Here is an 18,064-nt window from a genome sequence, read left to right as displayed (position 1 = left end):
GAGAACTGGTCAGAACGAGCCTGTGCTGAAACGGTGCGTGTTGTTTTTTTTTTGGAAAAATCAGAGAGAGACCGTGGCATGGAAGAGGGAGAAGCATAAGCGCAGACATAGAAAGAAAACAGGAGAGAAAAATATGGAGTAAGATCGCTGTCAAAAATAACTCGTAATAATGTACGTTAAATGTACGCTTCACAAACGTAAATTACGCTTGCGCTTCTGAAAATTACGAGTGGTTTCTCAAACGTGAACAACCTGTCAAAAAACGTCATTGGACGTACAAGGCATTCTCTATCGAGGAAGAAACAATCGATTTTTGTTACTGTATACGTATGTGGCAGAAAGATGGCGAACCAACCGAATGCATTTCTAGGTATTTCTATTAGTTTACTTGTTGTTGCACAACACTTTTTCTCGGTGTACAGAATGTAAAAATATTAAGGTAAAGAATGTTATACTTTATTCATAGTAATTATAGTTGGTTATTATTTGTAATGTGTTATGACTGTCTTAATTTCTGTCATTGCAGAAATGTGTATTTTGCATAGTATACAGAGACCTGGAATGTCTATGACATGCATTAAACTTTTATGTTGTGTTGTATGCATGTGTTTTTTAAAATTAATCTTTATTTTTGTTTGTAGATTCATTTAGCTGAAATTATTAATACAGCACAAAATTTGGTGAACTTGCTGAGCACCCATGTAGGGTACCCAGGGACTGTTTCTACTGCTGCACAGAGTAGTGCTCAGTTGAATGTTCAGCCTCAGGTGCAAAGAGGGGGACAGACAGAGGTGCAGAGAGAGGTAGTGCCATCCGGCTCCTCCAGTTCAGTAGGGCAGGAAATGGCTAGGTAATATGCTCTTTAGTGAGTTACCAGGGTTGTATGTTAGAGGTCTGCATTCCTGCGGCTTTCCCGCGGGACCCGACCAGATTTTTTGCTACGCGGGAATAAATTTACAAACAAAACGCGGTAGCGGTCGGTAACTCTGGTGTAATTTGGACGTGAGCGGGAGGTCTAATAATATACCGTTCCCGACATCCTTTCTGAACAGCATATCTACGGGAGGTATTTTCTGCAAAAAATAAAATGAAAATGATATAATATATACAAAATATATAAATTTTTCCTGTTCAAAATGTTCATTTGTAGGTCCTTCCCAGGATTATTCAGGAAGGAAGTAAAGGGAAAAAAGCACTATGCTCCATATACGAGTACACGTCCAGCCAAAAGCTGCACCATCAACTTTTTTATACTGGACCAGAAATATGACACAACTCCCAAGGCAGATACAGAACTCCGTTTAATGACGGCTGGCCTTGGGAAACGTTCCATAAATATACCAGAACATTTTACACACACGCAGGTAAAATAATTCATATATTTATGAATTTTATTGGTATACAATTTATCATTTGAACAACTGCATGTCTTGGGTCAGCTGGATCAGATGAATGACTATATTGCAAAAAGCAATTTAATATTTAATTTGTCACATGAATATCATAATTAATTATTAAATCTCCCCTATTGTCAAAGGTATCTGACCTAATAACAGGTGCATTTCCAAAGCTAGCAAGTGTTTCTGGTGGCTGGGTACTCCAGAAAAGCTCAGGTATATCAATGTGTATTTTTTGTCAGTGTTCTAGGCTTTTGAAAATAGAGCTAAATAAAAATTTAAATATCCTCTTTTGTACTCTACTTCAGGTGGTGGTGGACAGAAGAAATTATTAATCATTACCCCAGATCCAGATGGCTACTCAGGGAGGCAGTTAAAAGCTGTGAGCTCAAATGGGAAGAGTACCTGTGACACTGCCCACAAAAAGGGGAAAGGAATCCTGAAATGCGTTTCACAGCGCTCTTTAATAATGGCACTGGAGAAGGGTTAGAGGGAACAGGCTAAAAGAATAGTCGAGGTCCAAAGGCGTGGGTCTGAAGCCGGGGAATCCTTCCTACACGGGGGCACAGGACTGGAACACACGGGGAAACGGGAACAGGACGTGCCGGGCTCAGCAGGAGAGAAGACGGGTCAGGTTCGGGAACGGGTCTGGGAAGAGGGTGAGGACAAGGTAAGGTAAGCACACAAGGCAGACGGAATAGATACAGGGATTCAGGAAAACGAGAGACGAGAAAACGCTTAGTAAGGCACAAAGTCATTGGCTCAATACTTCGCGGCGTCCTGGGGCTTGTCTTTTGACTGTTCGCTAATTAGGTACGCTGCGTCGTACCTTGTGGGGTCCGCCCCTGTGGGCGTGACATTACCCCCCCCCCTGACGGCCGCCTCCCGGAGGCCGAGGACGTTTCCGGGGTCTACCCCGCGACCGGGGCGCCGGCTTGGCAGGATTCGCGGCGTGAAACGCCTGCGGGAGGGTAGGATCCGAGACGGAGGCGGCGGGCACCCAGCTGCATTCGTCGGGTCCACTGCCCTCCCAGTCCACCAGATATTGGAGCTGTCCCCGGCGTCGGCGGGAATCCCGGACGGCACGAATCTTGTCTGCGGGAATCTCGTCCTGTACGTCTAGTGCCGGGTCCGGAAGGGGGGCGATCGCCGGACGGAATGGACTGAGCTTCACAGGTTTAAGCAGGGACACATGAAACGTGGGACAGATGTGATACAGCTTGGGCAATTGCAGTCGGACAGCCACAGGTCCCACCTGCCGAAGGACGCGAAAGGGACCAATATACCGAGCGGTGAGCTTACGACAGCCAGGAATACGAAGATTCTTCGTGGAAAGCTAAACCATCTGTCCCGCCCTGTAGGTGGGTCCTGCTCGCCGTCGTTTATCGGTCGTGGTGCGTCTTTTCTCCGCCTGGGTATGCAGGGACCGTTGGACCAGCTGCCACGTCCCACGACTCTTGTGGTACCAGTCCTCTACGCTGGGTATCATTCCCTCTGGGGAGTCCCAGGGAAAGAGGGGTGGTTGGTAGCCGAGGACGCACTGAAAAGGGGATAATTTTGTGATAAATTTGTAAACTCACCCGAGCGTTTAGGGCGTATTCCGCCCATACCAGTTGGGAGGCCCAGGTAGCGGGATCGTCCCGGCACATCATTCTTAGAGCCTTCGTGACTTCCTGGTTCGTTCTCTCCGCGAGGCCATTTGTTTGGGGGTGATAGGCCGAAGAGAGACTGAGATTAACACACAGTTTCTGGCAGATCTCCCTGAACACACGGGAGCTGAATTGGGGACCCCGGTCAGACACTATATCCTCGGGGATACCGTAGTACCGGAATAGAGTGGAAATCAGAATGTCGGCAAGGTCCCCGGCGGAGGGGAGTTTGGGTAATGCTGTCAGGCGACACATCTTGGAAAAGCGATCAACAACCGTTAAGACAATGGTTTTACCTTGTGATCTGGGCAAATCAGTAATAAAATCCATGGCGATATGAGACCAGGGTCGGGACGGAATTGGCAAGGGTTGAAGGAGACCTGCGGGTGCTTGGTGGGACGCCTTTACTTGTGCATAGTCCGGGCAGGACTCGACGTAGACTTGAGTCTCTCGCCTCCAGCCCGGCCACCAGTACCTGCGGGAGAGGAGGTGTTGGGTGGTGCTGACCCCCGGATGTCCGCTACTCCGTTGAGCATGGACCCACTTCAGCAGGGCACCGCGATGCCTGCGGGGAACAAAGAGAAGACTGGGGGGACATTTGGGGGGAGGACACCTCCCCTCGTTCTCTTGCCTAATGGAGTCTTCCAAGGTCCAGGAGATAAGACACAGAACAAGTGGGGTCGAGTATGGGGTGCGTGGTCTCGGTTTGTGTAGGAGGGTCGAATTGCCGGGACAGCGCATCCGCCTTGACATTCTTGCTTCCGGGGAGGTATTGTACCTTGAACTCGAAGCGTGAAAACCACTCGGCCCACCGAGCCTGACGAGCCGATAGACGTTTAGCAGATTGTAGGTACTCTAAGTTCCGATGGTCGGTGAGGACCAGGAAGGGATGACGAGCCCCCTCTAACCAGTGTCTCCACTCTTCAAGGGCAAGGCGGATGGCCAGCAACTCACGATCTCCCACAGAATAGTTGCTTTCTGCCACCGAAAGTTTGCGCGAGAAGTATGCGCAGGGATGTCTTTTGCCGGTCTGAGGATTGCGTTGGATGAGTACGGCTCCAACTCCCGCTTCAGAGGCGTCGACCTCCACCTCAAATGGAAGATCCGGACAGGGGTGAGTTAACACCGGAGCGGTGCAAAAGGATCGCTTCAGAGTTGCGAAGGCAGAAGCCACCTCGGCCGTCCAGGAGAGGCGGGTTGACGAACCTCGGGTTAAGGAGGTGAGGGGAGCCGCCACCTGGCTAAAATTCCGAATAAATCGGCGGTAAAAATTAGCAAACCCAAGGAATTGTTGTAATTCTTTCACATTGCGGGGTTTCGGCCAATCCAGAATGGCGGCTACTTTACCCTCCTCCATGGCGACCCATCCTTGGTGGAGTACGTACCCGAGGAACCGTATCTGGGTTCGATGAAATTCACATTTCGCCGCCTTGGCATAGAGGTGATGGTCACGCAGGCGCTGGAGTACTTGTCTCACCTGTTGGACATGGGTTCGAAGGTCGGGAGAGTAGATGAGGATGTTGTCAATATAAACTATAACACACCTGTGCAAAAAGTCCTGGAACACATAATTCATAAAGGCTTGAAATATGGATGGGCTATTAGCCAACCCGTATGGCATAACGAGATACTCATATTGTCCCCTACTGGTTACAAAGGAGGTTTTCCACTCGTCTCCCTCTTTGATTCGGATCAGGTTATACGCGCTCCGGAGATCTAACTTGGTAAAGAATCTCGCTTCTCGAAGCTGCCCAAGCGAAGAAGGTATCAGCGGTAAGGGTTCTCTTCACTTTATCGTGATAGCGTTAAGGGCGCGGTAATCAACACACGGCCGCAACCCTCCGTCCTTCTTCTTAATGAAGAAAAACCCGGCGGTGACTGGAGAGGTAGATGGTCGGATTATACCTTGTTTTAGACTTTCCTGTATGTACTCCTTGAGGGACTTCTTCTCCTGGAGCGAAACGGGGTATAACCGCCCCTTGGGGAGGTTCGCTCCCTCCAGGAGGTTGATAGCGCAGTCACAGGTCCTGTGAGGCGGAAGAGCGAAGGCGCGTTCCTTACTGAATACGTCCCGATAGTCCAGATACTCCTCCGGGATCGACTCCATGTCTTCTGGCTCCGGGCTCTCCACCCTGGAAGCTCTACATGGTAAACTCATACAGGCGGTTAAGCACTCACGTGACCACTCTAGGAGCTCTCCGGTTCTCCAGTCCAGTTTCGGGTTGTGCAGCTGCAACCATGGCAAACCCAGAATAAGGGGATCCTTAGCGTGGGTTAGGACATACAGCTCCACCTTTTCCCGGTGGAGCACCCCGACTTGAAGAGTGACTGGGCGGGTACGGAACCGGATGGTACCGTCTCTGATCCTTCCTCCGGTCACTCCCAAGACCGAAATTGGGTGCGCGAGTCTCTGCAGGGGAAGCCTTAAACGCTGCGCCAGGGTCTGATCAATAAAGGATCCTGCAGCCCCAATGTCAACCAGTGCCAGAACAGACTCGCCCCTCTCCTGATTACTCAATTGTACCGGAACTACTAATTGCGGTAGGACTGACCCAGCCCTAATCACCACACCTACCGGAAGCGTGTCCTCCTCTCGGCGTGGGCGTCGGGGACAGCTGTAGCGTAGATGACCTGTCTCCCCACAGTACAAACACAGGCCACCCTGGGTTCGTCTCCGTCGTTCAGCCTCGGTGAGGGGTGATCTTCCCAATTGCATGGGCTCCGGAACGTCAGGTGGGGGGCTTGGTCGGACGCTGCGTGCCTCGGCTTGGGTACATCGGCGTCTCCGGTCCCGGACCGTGTTGTCAAGTCGAACCGCTAGTCTGACGAATCCCTCGAAAGTGAGAGCCTCTCCGCGCGAGGCGAGCTCGTCTTGCAGCTCTTGGTTCAGTCCTCTGCGGAAGATGGTCATCAGAGCGTCGTCCGGCCACTGGCGATGGTACGAAACTCCAGGGAGAAGTCAGCCGCCGAGCGACTCCCCTGGCGACAGTCCAGGAGTCTATCACCTGGTCTGCGTCCCACCGCCGGGTGATCAAAAACCTCAAGCAGAGCTTGGCGGAAGTCCCGAGCGGAATCGACGAGTGGACTCTGGGACGTCCAGAGCGCTGTAGCCCAGTCTCGTGCTCGACCGGTAAGGAGGGAGAGGACGAAACGGACCTCCGCGTCCTGAGTGCGGAACATCTCCGGGTGTTCCTCTACATAGAGGCCGCATTGCATGAGGAAACCCCGACAAGCGTCGGGGTCTCCGTCATAGCGCTCTGGAAGCGCTATTGGGACGGACGTGACAGGGCGGGGAGGTGAACCAGGCAGAGGTACTTGAGCCGCTTGCGCTGCGAGGAGTTGTTCCACTGCAGTCAGGCGCGTCTCTAGTGCTGCGCTGTGCGCTGGATCCATCACGTTTAGGCGAAGTATTCTATGACACTGCCCACAAAAAGGGGAAAGGAATCCAGAAATGCGTTTCACAGCGCTCTTTAATAATGGTACTGGAGAAGGGTTAGAGGGAACAGGCTGAAAGAATAGTCGAGGTCCAAAGGCGTGGGTCTGAAGCCGGGGAATCCTTCCTACACGGGGGCACAGGACTGGAACACACGGGGAAACGGGAACAGGACGTGCCGGGCTCAGCAGGAGAGAAGACGGGTCAGGTTCGGGAACGGGTCTGGGAAGAGGGTGAGGACAAGGTAAGGTAAGCACACAAGGCAGACGGAATAGGTACAGGGATTCAGGAAAACGAGAGACGAGAAAACGCTTAGTAAGGCACAAAGTCATTGGCTCAATACTTCGCGGCGTCCTGGGGCTTGTCTGTGTCTTTTGACTGTTCGCTAATTAGGTACGCTGCGTCGTACCTTGTGGGGTCCGCCCCTGTGGGCGTGACAGTACCATATACATTGTACCTCTTCAGGACAAAATGGATACCTTTCCATTACCACCAGATGCTGTGGAGTTTGAAAACATGCCCAAGGAACAATGTACCACCTGCAAAATAATGTTTCCTCTTCCGGTTTTGCCAGAACATATTAAAAACTGTGAAGAGGAACACAGGAACTTTGGGGAGGTAACATATTCCTTTTTAAATGACACAAAAAACAGATATTAATATTTATTACATTTAATGCATCACTAAACTGTCAGAACCTAATATTGGAGTGCAGTGGAATTTTTGTCCTGCATTTCCAAAGTAAAGGATAGGGAAGGTATAGCATGAAATATTTTGGAAATTTAATTTTATTCAAAAGTGGTATTGAATTGTTAATCGATTAATTCTGCTGTTCTGATATGCTATGATAGGATGTCTCTGAAGAAGAAACTCCAGAAGAGGTGGTAATGTCTGTCTGATGGAGACACAACTGACAGTGTAAGATATTTCACAGTAGATTTAACTAAACTACGATTTGTAATTCTCAGTCACGTCATTTCTAGAAAGTATCATTTTGGTAAACTTTATATAGATAATATATAAATATATATTTAATATATTTTAATCCTTGTAATGTTATTTTTTAAGTAATCTCTTTGGTATTATGTCACATTTGGTACAGTGAATGACAAATTGTGATGTAATGCAGACAATAGAATACATTTGGTTACAGAGTACTGTCATGCCCGGCTCGTCCGCTCCTCGTGTGTGCCACGCCCCCTGCCTTCCCATATGTATTTCCCTGATTGTACCCCGCTGTATCTGATTACTTTGATTAGTCTTGTCTGGTTTTAAGTCCTGGTCTTACCTGTTAGCGGTGTCCCTCATTGATGTCAGTCAGCGTGTGATGTATCCAGAGTCCTTGTGTCTGTAATAAATCCCCGTTTGCCCTACTTCGGCCTGCTCGCTTGCCTCTCCGCTCATCACCTTACCCGTGAGCCTCTATCGCCGACGTATCGCGTCACAAGTACATTTTGACTTTATCTTTTACTTTTAGAGTATGTGTCCTGTTTGCGAAAAGGCATTTGCTAGAGGCATCATTGAAATTCATGCTTCAGACTGTGGATTACGGTATATCATTTTGTTCTTAATTTTACACAGCTTTGTAGGTTTGTGACTGAAAAAAACAGATGTGTCTTTGGCCATTACAAAAAAATCTAGCGCACAGATGAGACCAACATAGTCCTTACTGAGTGTTCTGCAAGATTTATCCTATTTTCTTTGGAAGGTTGAGCATTTTTTTGCAATTTTTGCGATTGCCTGTGCTGAGTTGTGTACAATTATCATCTAAATTTAAACAAACCTTTATTTATGCAGGATTGCACAGTGTACCAGCAATAAGGAAACTACACCAACAAAAGAGACACAGTGTTTCCAAAGGTATCATTGATATTACTTCTTTTGACTAGTATGATTTTTTTAAATGATATGTTAATTTTTTTTTCTCATTTGAAGCTGCGAAGACATTTTAAATTGCATCAGCTCCCAAGTTGATGATGTGGACACATTTTCTGTATGTGTATCTCGACGTGACATCTTCCAATGAGGCATGCAGCAATGGCAACGGCAAAAAAAAGCTTCCCCCAAAAGTAAACTGAAAGTCACTTTTTTTGGGGAAGCAGGTGTTGATACTGGTGCCTTAAGGAAAGAATTCTTAACAGGTGTGGTAAAAGATATAAATACACCTTACTTTGCATTGCATTACTCCTGGAGTAGATTTAGAAATTATGTTGGTTTATTTATAAATATTTTAACCAATTTAATTTTCATGTGTACCAGAAATGCTTTCAGAAATTGAAAGGAAGCTGTTTGTCTGTAATGGTGATGGAAAAGGGAAAAATCCTGTTTACTGTTTGAACAGCTTAGACCAGAAGTATTTCAGGTAAGTTTTCTAAATGTATACAGACCTCACAACCAGCTGTATATGTTCATGTTGTAACACTGCTGTGGGGTATGGAGAACATTTGAATTGAACGTTTTATTGTCATTTTCCAGGGTTGCTGGAGAAATAATGTCAGTGAGTCTGGCTCAAGGTGGGCCCCCACCTTCCTTTCTTCGTGAGTGGTGCTATCAGTACCTGTGCTCTGGTGATGCTGACCACTTACAGGTCTGTACCAGTGATGTTTTAGATATGGAGATGTCCCTGCTTATTGCAAAGGTAAAAGTTCCACTTGGGACATTAATGCACATTCATGAATGTACACATACAACCTTTGTTTTCTTCTAAATAGCAGGATGCTGTTATAAACAATGTACTTATTTTTTTTGTTGATTTAGGTTAATGATGCCACTGAAGACAACATAACAGACCTGACTGATGAAATTATAAACTGTGGATACACAGGAGTTGTGTCTCTGGAAAAGAAGGATCGTATTGTCAGGTATTTATGAGGAAGAAACATTTTGCACAAGTGTTTACTTGCGTTACCAAACCATGTCATTTGTCTGTGTCCTCTGTACAGAGCTATTGTACTTCATTACACCATGATGGTTCTCCCTATGCTGGATCAGCTCAGAAAAGGTCTCCAGCTTTACGATCTATTGGTTCTCATGGAGAAGTATCCTGACATCTGCCTTCCTCTGTTTGTTCCAGTCCATTCTGATGACAGAGTAATTTTACTTTTTTAAAAAGTAATTTTACTTTTTTCCTGTATTCTAACAAAAACAGAATATCACGACAGTTCTTTCTCTTAGGTCAACTCTACCTTCATAATGGAAAATTGCAAAACTCTATTCAGTGAGAAGGGTTCTGTCAGGTATAGCAACGAAATATGCATCATGAACTTTTTCCAGGATTACCTGCAGGACATTGAGGATCATGGTATGTATACTATTATTAAAGTATTATTAATATGTATCTATCATCCCTAAATAACATATTTCATCCTCTTTATGTATTTAAGAAGATGACAAGAATGTGGATGAGAGCCAAGCAAAAATCACTGTTGGCAGGGTTATGCAGTGGATTACCGGACAAAGTCACAAACCTATTCTCCCAGGAGAAAAGGAAGAGTTCAAGATACTTGTTAAATTCAATCATGACTGTGATGTAGACCATACTGTATGCTTTCCAGTTGTGAGTGCATGTTCTAGCACAATAATATTTCCAACCGCTCATGCAAAGACCTTTGAGGATTTCAAAAACATTATGGATTTAGCTTTATGTTTATGTCATTCGACAGGGTGTGAGACAACCTCACTGGTCAGACCTACAACTACAGACGGCTTAAATTCTTTAATAGCTTTAAATTTACATAGTTTTTCTTCAAAATATATGTAGTCATTCTGAGATGTAAATGTGTTGACAGAAATGTATAATGTGCTCTCAAATTGTCAAGTGTATATATGTGAAATAGTTTGTATTGATGACCGATGGGTGGCAGCTGTGAGCTAAGCCGATGTTGTAAAAGTGTTAATAAAGTTTTTTCTTCTTGACGGTAAAGAGACAGGAGTTTAACGTGTGTGTGTCAGTCCTCCATAAAGATATATACATTCGGTTTAGTATAGCATTTTACACGCCATAACTGCTGTAGCATGTATTTCTGCTAACAAAATGAATAGCTACAGTGACAGCAATTGCAAATAATAGAAAATATAGAAAAGAATATATTCAGATAAAATTATAAGATGCAGTCCGTATTTCCAATCAGTATAATAATAATACAATAATTTCAACCACCTGCACATTTTCTTCAGCCTCAGTGGAAGGGGTCTGCATATGCCCCAAAACCCACAACTGGTTTGGAGTTAGTCCTCCTTCTGTGCGCAAGGGGTGATTGTCCCACCCTTGACTGAATGTGTGCAGATCATTCTGCAGCCTTTTTATGAAAACATAGTGCACACAGAAGAGGTGAAGTGTATTTGATATATCCAAAAGGCAGTCTTCTTCAAGGCTGTGAAGAACCTCATAATATATCTGTGTAACACTGACCCAGACAATTCTAGAAATTTGAAAAAAACATTCATAACACCTGCAATTGACAAGCTATGCACTAATGAGAATGACACTGTTTGCAGTAACAAATTTTCATAAAATTCATTAACATAAGTTTTGTATTTTTCTGTCACTAGTTGCAAGTATGTTTTTGCTCATATGGCTTAATATCGTAAAAATGAATGTATAAAAACCTGTAAAAAGATGTTGAGTCTGAACTCAGAAGAAAACTGAAATTTTTAATCTCATTTCAACTATAGCAATTCTGGAAGGGCAAATGGACATCATCTAGCCTTAAATCCAGCCTTGTCAGGAGTAAATGGCTGAAAAAAGAAACCTGTATTTTATTTGACAATATACATTAAACTTTAATTTTTGCTATGTCATACCTTTGGTTATGCACACTTTTTCCAGCGATGAAGCTTCCCCTTCCTGTACCTTTTACTGTGAACATGGTTTCTGCTATTTTGACATTCTCTACACCTTCATCACCTCTCACCCTAAAACAGTGTACAAAAGGCACATAGTTGGTGCTTGTATATGGGGATGTTAGCAGTTATTTAAAATATTTTTTATGTATAAAATATGCATAGTTTTTTTTTTTTTTTTACCGTGAAGGCCAGCCATGATTTTGTACCGCCTTCAGAAAAAATGAGAGGGCTGTACTTGAGCGATTATTTGTGGCTGATTCCAGGTACATGATCTAAATATAGATGCACAAACAATGTAAAATATATTTGTTAAACACCACTTTAAAGCATACATTTGCTTTTAAATTGCATTTGTTTAGAGATATTAAGCTTGTGGTTAACACGTTCAAATAAATTTAGAAGTCATTATCCTTACTGTGAATCTTTAATATCAGTATAACTAATAACTCAAAATTGCAGAAGTGGTGCAACAGAAACACACCTTTCTGGAGTATCCATCTATACCCCCAAATATGACAATGTTGTACCTTGAGAGAGCAGAAACACACAGACCAGAAAATGTTTTTAACTTATGAGTAAGACAGCTTTTATGATTGGAGCTACTATTAACGCTGTAATGCATAAAGTGATAAAAGTGTCCTGATAAATACTTTTTAAAATACCTTATGAGTTTGTGGTTAGTGTCCACATGAACTAGGGACAGTGGGCCTTGCACGGAGTACGTCCTCCTGACAATACAGCTAAGTTGAGTCATCCTTTCCAAAATTCCAGGAGCGTCAACTCTGTGCAGGCTTTCTTTGACACGACTCCACTGAACTCTGTGTCCTTCTGCTTGTAGACACCCTTTAACCATACGATATCCAGCAGTTGGTAGTCTTCTTTTGATAGACATGACTAAATTGTCCAGCTCTTCATCGGTCACCCCGCTGTATGTTGACCTGGTTGACAAGCCCAATTCCCTCATACGTCTAAAGATGGTTGACTCACTAACACCTAATATATTTGCAATACAAGCCACTGGGAGTGGCATATCAGTTAGCAATCCAAGGAGTTCACCTGAAAACACAAATTTTGGACGACCACGACCCTCACACCCTTGCCTTACAAAGACAACAAAGTCCTCCTGTGCAAGGCTTCTCTGCAGCTTTATTTGAAGGTCAGACAAAGTATTTATAATTTCAAACGGAATATCAAAAACTGTTGAAGCAGATGTCAATATAAACATTTCCTGATTTATGACATACAAGAAGTAGTCCAAATCCAGTTGTGGTTGATTTAAAATGGTAATAATACTGTGTCTGAGTCTGTCCAGCACTTGTGTCACCAATGATACCTGTTAAAGCAAATATCAACAAAACTTAATAACTATTACATGCCTGTGAAGTGGTTTGTGCTCATTGAACCCTAAGCTGTATGAAAAATCTTATTCTTATGAAAACAAAATTAATTGTTAGCCATAGCTACAGTACACTGTTTATTGTTTATCAGAAAATAACAGTGTGTACTTAAATGTCCATCTCATATACATGAGACTATTAACAGCTTAGCCTGATACATTACTGGACAGCAGCAGTGACATACTTCTGCATAATAAATAATAACCAACTATAATTACTATGAATAAAGTATAACATTCTTTACCTTAATATTTTTACATTCTGTACACTGAGAAAAAGTGTTGTGCAACAACAAGTAAACTAATAGAAATACCTGTGAATTCGGCGCATTCGGTTGGTTCGCCATCTTTCAGGCACATGCGTATACAGTAACAAAAATCGATTGTTTCTTCCTCGATAGAGAATGCCTTGTACGTCCAATGACGTTTTTTGACAGGTTGTTCACGCTTGAGAAACCACTCGTAATTTTCAGAAGCACAAGCGTAAATTTCAGAAGCAAGCGTAATTTTCAGAAGCGCAACCGTAAATTTCAGAAGCAAGCGTATTTTTCAGAAGCGCAAGCGTAATTTACGCTTGTGAAGCGTACATTTGACGTACATTATTACGAGTTATTTTTGACAGCGATCTTACTCCATACATCATTCCAGCAAGCGACTTGCATCGAATGCTTCACCGCAGTAGTTTCAAGGCATTGGAGGACTTTGGACTAAGCGATAATTACATGTGGGACAGACTCTTGTAAAATTGTCCTCAGCAAAACTGAGAAAAGTGTTTGGGCTCAGTGTAACACCAGCTACGGTGCACATGTTCCAACATATAGTGTTTGTTAATGGGAGATGTTCTCTTAAAACACTGTTTAATGAACAAAACGTTTAATTTGCCTAAAAGTGGTAATTGATGTGTTTTTTTGTTAGTTTTTTTTATTATTTCATTTGTCTACTCGTTGAAACAGGATCGGTGCGAGTGGATGAGCGAGTGAATGGGCACTGTTAATTGATCCTGGAAAGCGGTATATGTTCTTGTATTAAAAAATATTTTGTATTTAGTTTTAATTGAGGTTTGTTGCTATGCCTGTCTGTGGTTAATGTCCTGCCTGGGAAACTGAAGTAGGTTGCCCCTGAGCTCATGACTAGATAGGCAGCATAAAGACAGCAACAGTTAATAAGCACTTCACACTTCTTTCATAATCACACACACACACACACACACACAAACGCACATAACCCACACTCGTACTTGCATACACACACAACGACACTTACACGCACTCATACTCGCACACATCTGTACATTCACATTCTTAGTGAGCGGGGTGAGCTGGGTGAGCATTCCTGACGCGCCCGTGGCCCCGCTTACATAAGGAACCCCTTGCAGTGATCCGGGTTGCCGTCATACTGCTCCCGGAGTGCAATCTGGAAAGCTGCTGGGCGGCGAGGGGGAGAGGCAGGCAGAGGGCAGCTTGGGCTGCGAGAAGTTGTTCTAGGGCAGCGACCCGTTCCTGTTCCATCTTCCTTTTGTAGTTTCTCGTATTAAGCCTAATTAGTTGTATCCGCTGGTCCACGCCCGATTTGAGATGCTCACTGAGGACGGCATGTTACGTTAACAGTGGTAACTGAGCTCCACCATGTTTCACACTTAATGAAACTTAAACCTAATTCCACAGAAACAGTCGTCATCCACTTTGCAGTGAGATTTCTGAGGGAAAAGTGAACAAAGTTTCATTTTCTTACTTTACCACCTATCGTTCGGTTTTGTTGTCTCATAGGGAGCTGGCTAACAATGTAATTTTTTGTTGATTTTTCATTCAGTACATACTGTACACGGTTTAGAAGAAAACCTAAAAAACATTTAAATAAATAAAAAAATAATGTATAAAACTACTTAAATCCACCAGAAACATGTGCATATTTTTCTGGTTTGCATGTTGTTGTCACGACCGCGGTCGGGCGAAGCGGCGATCGTGCGGGTAGGCGGGTCAGGAACAGGCAGATCAGGCAGAAAAGGAGTCAAACAGGGGTTTATTCAGGCACACGAGTCGAGAAACACCAGGTAACATCAATGACAGACAAAGGACTCAGGTAAGACACGGATTGAAATACACAGGACTGATTGAAAATAATCCGACACAGCTGGGTACGATCGGGAAAGAACACGTGGGTAAGCAGGGACACATGAGGAGCCGACGAGCAGGGCATGACAGTTGTGTGTGGTTGCCTAAGCACCGTCGGCCTAGTGTTTGATAGGTGATGGAGAAGCGTATACGGTCGTAGCCTGCATGCGCTTATGCCAACAGGTGTTTAAGTAGCTACAAACATAGACGCTTTCTTTAACGTAAAACATTTAAAGGCTCATTCTGTTTTGTCGACATTCTTAATTTTATTCAAGTAGCCTCTAATCACCTTACATTTTGTTCTGTTTTATTGTAGTCACCAATTTATTTCTATGTATTTTAAAACAATGTCACTGAAATGTCACTACATGTTAAAGCTAACAAGGTAACATGATTATATCAGCGGAACAAAGCCATTGCTAGCATGTATAGACAGATCATGTGTTGCTCAGCAGATCAACGGCATTTTGAAATCTATTTGTATTTAGACAAGTACTGTATAATAGGAATGAAGCGTCGCATGTTAAAAGGCAAATACTGAGGCCGAATTTAATTTGGTCACAAATGTATTTTTTTGCAGCTAGAAGTGTCGGCTGAGTCTGATTTTAATTGGTGTGGGATTCTTGCAGTAGAAGTTATGTCCATTTCACATCTTTCTTTGAAAAAACTTTCATGTCACATTTCAAAACATCTGTACATCTTTGAAAAAATGTATGTTACATTTTAAAACATCTGTACATCTTTGAAAAAAAAACCTTTCATGTTACATTTTAAAACATCTGTACATCTTACTTTGAAATATTTTTAAAGACCGTTTTACATTTCAGTAACCAAAAGGCAGAGTTTCCCCATTAGTCAACAATCTTCGTTTGTCGTAGACGACCCTGACCTTTTTATCAAGAGGCCTATTAAACAGGCGAAAACTATTCATATCATGTTTCATTTTATTACTGTGATGCCCGACTCGTCCGATCCTCGTGTGTGCCACGCCCCCTGAATACCCACGTGTGCCTCCCTGATCGTCTCCAGCTGTGTCCGATTACTTTACTCAGTCTTGTCTTATTTAAGTCCTAGTCTTGCTTGTCTCCCTTGTCCGTCATTGTGGTCTGGTGATGGTAACCCACCTGTTCCCTGTTCATAGTCCTTGTTCCCTAAATAAACCCCAAGTTTGCCCCGATATTTGCCTGTCCGCCTGCTCCTTACCAGCCGACCTGCACGATCGCCTGTCTGCTCGCCCCAGATCGTGACAGTTACAGTGCGTCATTATAGGGGGATTATTCCTACATCCTTAGATGTAGTTTTCAATCAATCTGATCATACTGACAAAGTTTACCTTTTGACAGGTTTCGTAATTTAGAGTAATTCCCTTACATTTTAACTGTGTTTTCCTGTTGTTGAGTCGGTAACAGTAACTTTTTGGCCCCAGTGCACTCCACGAACTGATGTATTCCTCGGGGGCTAACTCGGACGTAAGCTCCCCTAGGTACTTCCCTAAGGGTGGCTCATATTCACCCGGCCTGCTTATGTACACTATGCGGTCTGGGTCGTTATAGTGGACTCTCTCGCCCAATTTTTCCAGTTCTTTGTAAAGCGTCAACCGTCCCCACACTGTAGTTTGACAGGCTATGAATATGTTAGTCTTTCCAGGTGACAGTTTGTAGGAAGACATGTAACACTAGCGGATGAGGGCGACCTCGTCGTTCACAAACATGAAACTGAAAATCTCGTACAGCTCCGAGCATAAAAAATTGAAAAACGCCCCTGGGTCAGACACTATAGATGTTTGGAGCATGTTGTTCCTCTACGCGAGTTTACTCCACAGAGTTAAGCAGAAGCTTGGCGACCTGTCTCTTCCATCTGTTAGACATGATCTTATCGGGCTCCAATTCAATCCCCTCATGCTCAAGATTGTTTTTAATGTAGTCCCTGCGACCCACGTCATCGGCCTCATCGTCGGGGCAGCCCGAAACCTCTTGCTTCACTTTGAGAAAGGTTTTAATGTACCCTATAAACAGGTTGCTGGTGATTTGGGGAAAATGCCACACTTCGTGGACGATGGTATACCCTCTGTCTAAAGCCAGATTGAGCTCCGCGGAGAATCAGACCCCCAAGAACGCCCGCTCTGTATCAGAATGCCCGCATGCCCCCTCCTGCCTGTTCTCGATCGCGCACGTCCGGCAGAGGGTAAACACCAATTTCCCATTTGAAAGTCTGCTGGGTAGGATGGGGAAAAACAGCGTGTGCGGGGGGTTCACTGTGGCTTTGATCAGGTATCTGAATACTGATGAATCAAGTATTCAATCAGAGGTTTAAAATTTGAATGACTAACTGCCTGTTGGGCCTCTCTTTTACAGCTGAGTCCATCCCCCCAGAGAGAGCGTGGAGGCTCTGGCCCCCTTTAGCTCTGCTGGATTAGTGGTCACCCTCAAGGACCATACAATCCATTGTCATTTTGAGTCTTTTATACGCTGTGCAGGCCGTCTTGGACTCCCAATGTCACCATGGTCGCCTCCAGTACCTCATCGAGGGCTACGGCCCTGAGGAATGGACTTGGGTGCCCATAGTTGACGTCCTGGACTGCAACCTTGTGGCTTAATCCCACCGCCTACACCTGGACAGGCTAGGACCCCGACCCAGAGGTCGGCCTTGTCGCTCTACCTTCAGCTGCTAGGTGGAGGCTGAGGGAGGAGGGATACTGTCATGCCCCTTACCCCACACCAGGCAATCAGTGGAGTTCCAAGACTCCTGGGACGACACTTTAAAAGACCTCAACCCACAATTTCCTGATGTGAGATATTGTTCATCCTTTACATATGAAACATTGAATATTTCTACTATGTCTCCCGTCTAGTCTCCCTGGTATTGCACTAAGAGAAAATACAAAGAATATTACAAATGAGCAGCCCCCAGCCCATTTTATTCATTTTGATTGTTCAAATTAATAAATTGTGATTTTAATGCTAATCTTAATGATTCTACGGTATGAGTCTCCAGTTGTACATGAGCAGTACAATGCATTGTTTTGGTTTTATAGGTACTGGGTCAAAAAAAGAACACAAACTAGATCACTACAAAAGAAAATATTATTACTTATATATACAGTATACTGTAAGTGATTTTATATATATATATATATATAATAAAATCCACCTTCCCGCTCCACCTTTCTTATCAGATGAACGTAGCTAATTTACATATGTTCTCAACATTTAGATTTAACATTTATATTTACA

The 18,064-nt window shown here is 44.0% G+C and overlaps 1 protein-coding gene across 1 annotated transcript; it reads left to right on the top strand.

Annotated features, from left to right (window-relative positions):
• The first annotated feature begins 1,346 nt into the window (after window positions 1-1,346).
• LOC125723824 (uncharacterized) lies at window positions 1,347-12,162 on the top strand. The gene is made up of 12 exons (XM_049000623.1): window positions 1,347-1,364; window positions 1,538-1,613; window positions 7,331-7,360; window positions 8,277-8,339; window positions 8,415-8,620; window positions 8,739-8,841; window positions 8,955-9,117; window positions 9,237-9,340; window positions 9,422-9,569; window positions 9,654-9,780; window positions 9,863-10,142; window positions 12,096-12,162. Exons 5-12 carry the CDS (start codon window positions 8,509-8,511, stop codon window positions 12,160-12,162), a joined length of 1,104 nt encoding a protein of 367 aa, XP_048856580.1. The 5' UTR covers window positions 1,347-1,364; window positions 1,538-1,613; window positions 7,331-7,360; window positions 8,277-8,339; window positions 8,415-8,508.
• Window positions 12,163-18,064: the final 5,902 nt, after the last annotated feature.

Source organism: Brienomyrus brachyistius, unplaced genomic scaffold, assembly GCF_023856365.1.
Source record: "Brienomyrus brachyistius isolate T26 unplaced genomic scaffold, BBRACH_0.4 scaffold51, whole genome shotgun sequence".
Taxonomy (NCBI): Eukaryota; Metazoa; Chordata; class Actinopteri; order Osteoglossiformes; family Mormyridae; genus Brienomyrus; species Brienomyrus brachyistius.
Note: the sequence above shows the minus strand (reverse complement) of the source record. Positions and strands in the feature narration are given on the sequence as shown.

Bases quoted from the DNA above. Each gene is read 5' to 3' on its own strand.
- LOC125723824 (XM_049000623.1), top strand. From the start codon at position 8,509: ATGCAGCAATGGCAACGGCAAAAAAAAGCTTCCCCCAAAAGTAAACTG. The intron at 8,842-8,954 runs GTAAGTTTTCTA...GTCATTTTCCAG, and splicing joins TTAGACCAGAAGTATTTCAG to GGTTGCTGGAGAAATAATGT. The intron at 9,341-9,421 runs GTATTTATGAGG...TCCTCTGTACAG, and splicing joins AAGAAGGATCGTATTGTCAG to AGCTATTGTACTTCATTACA.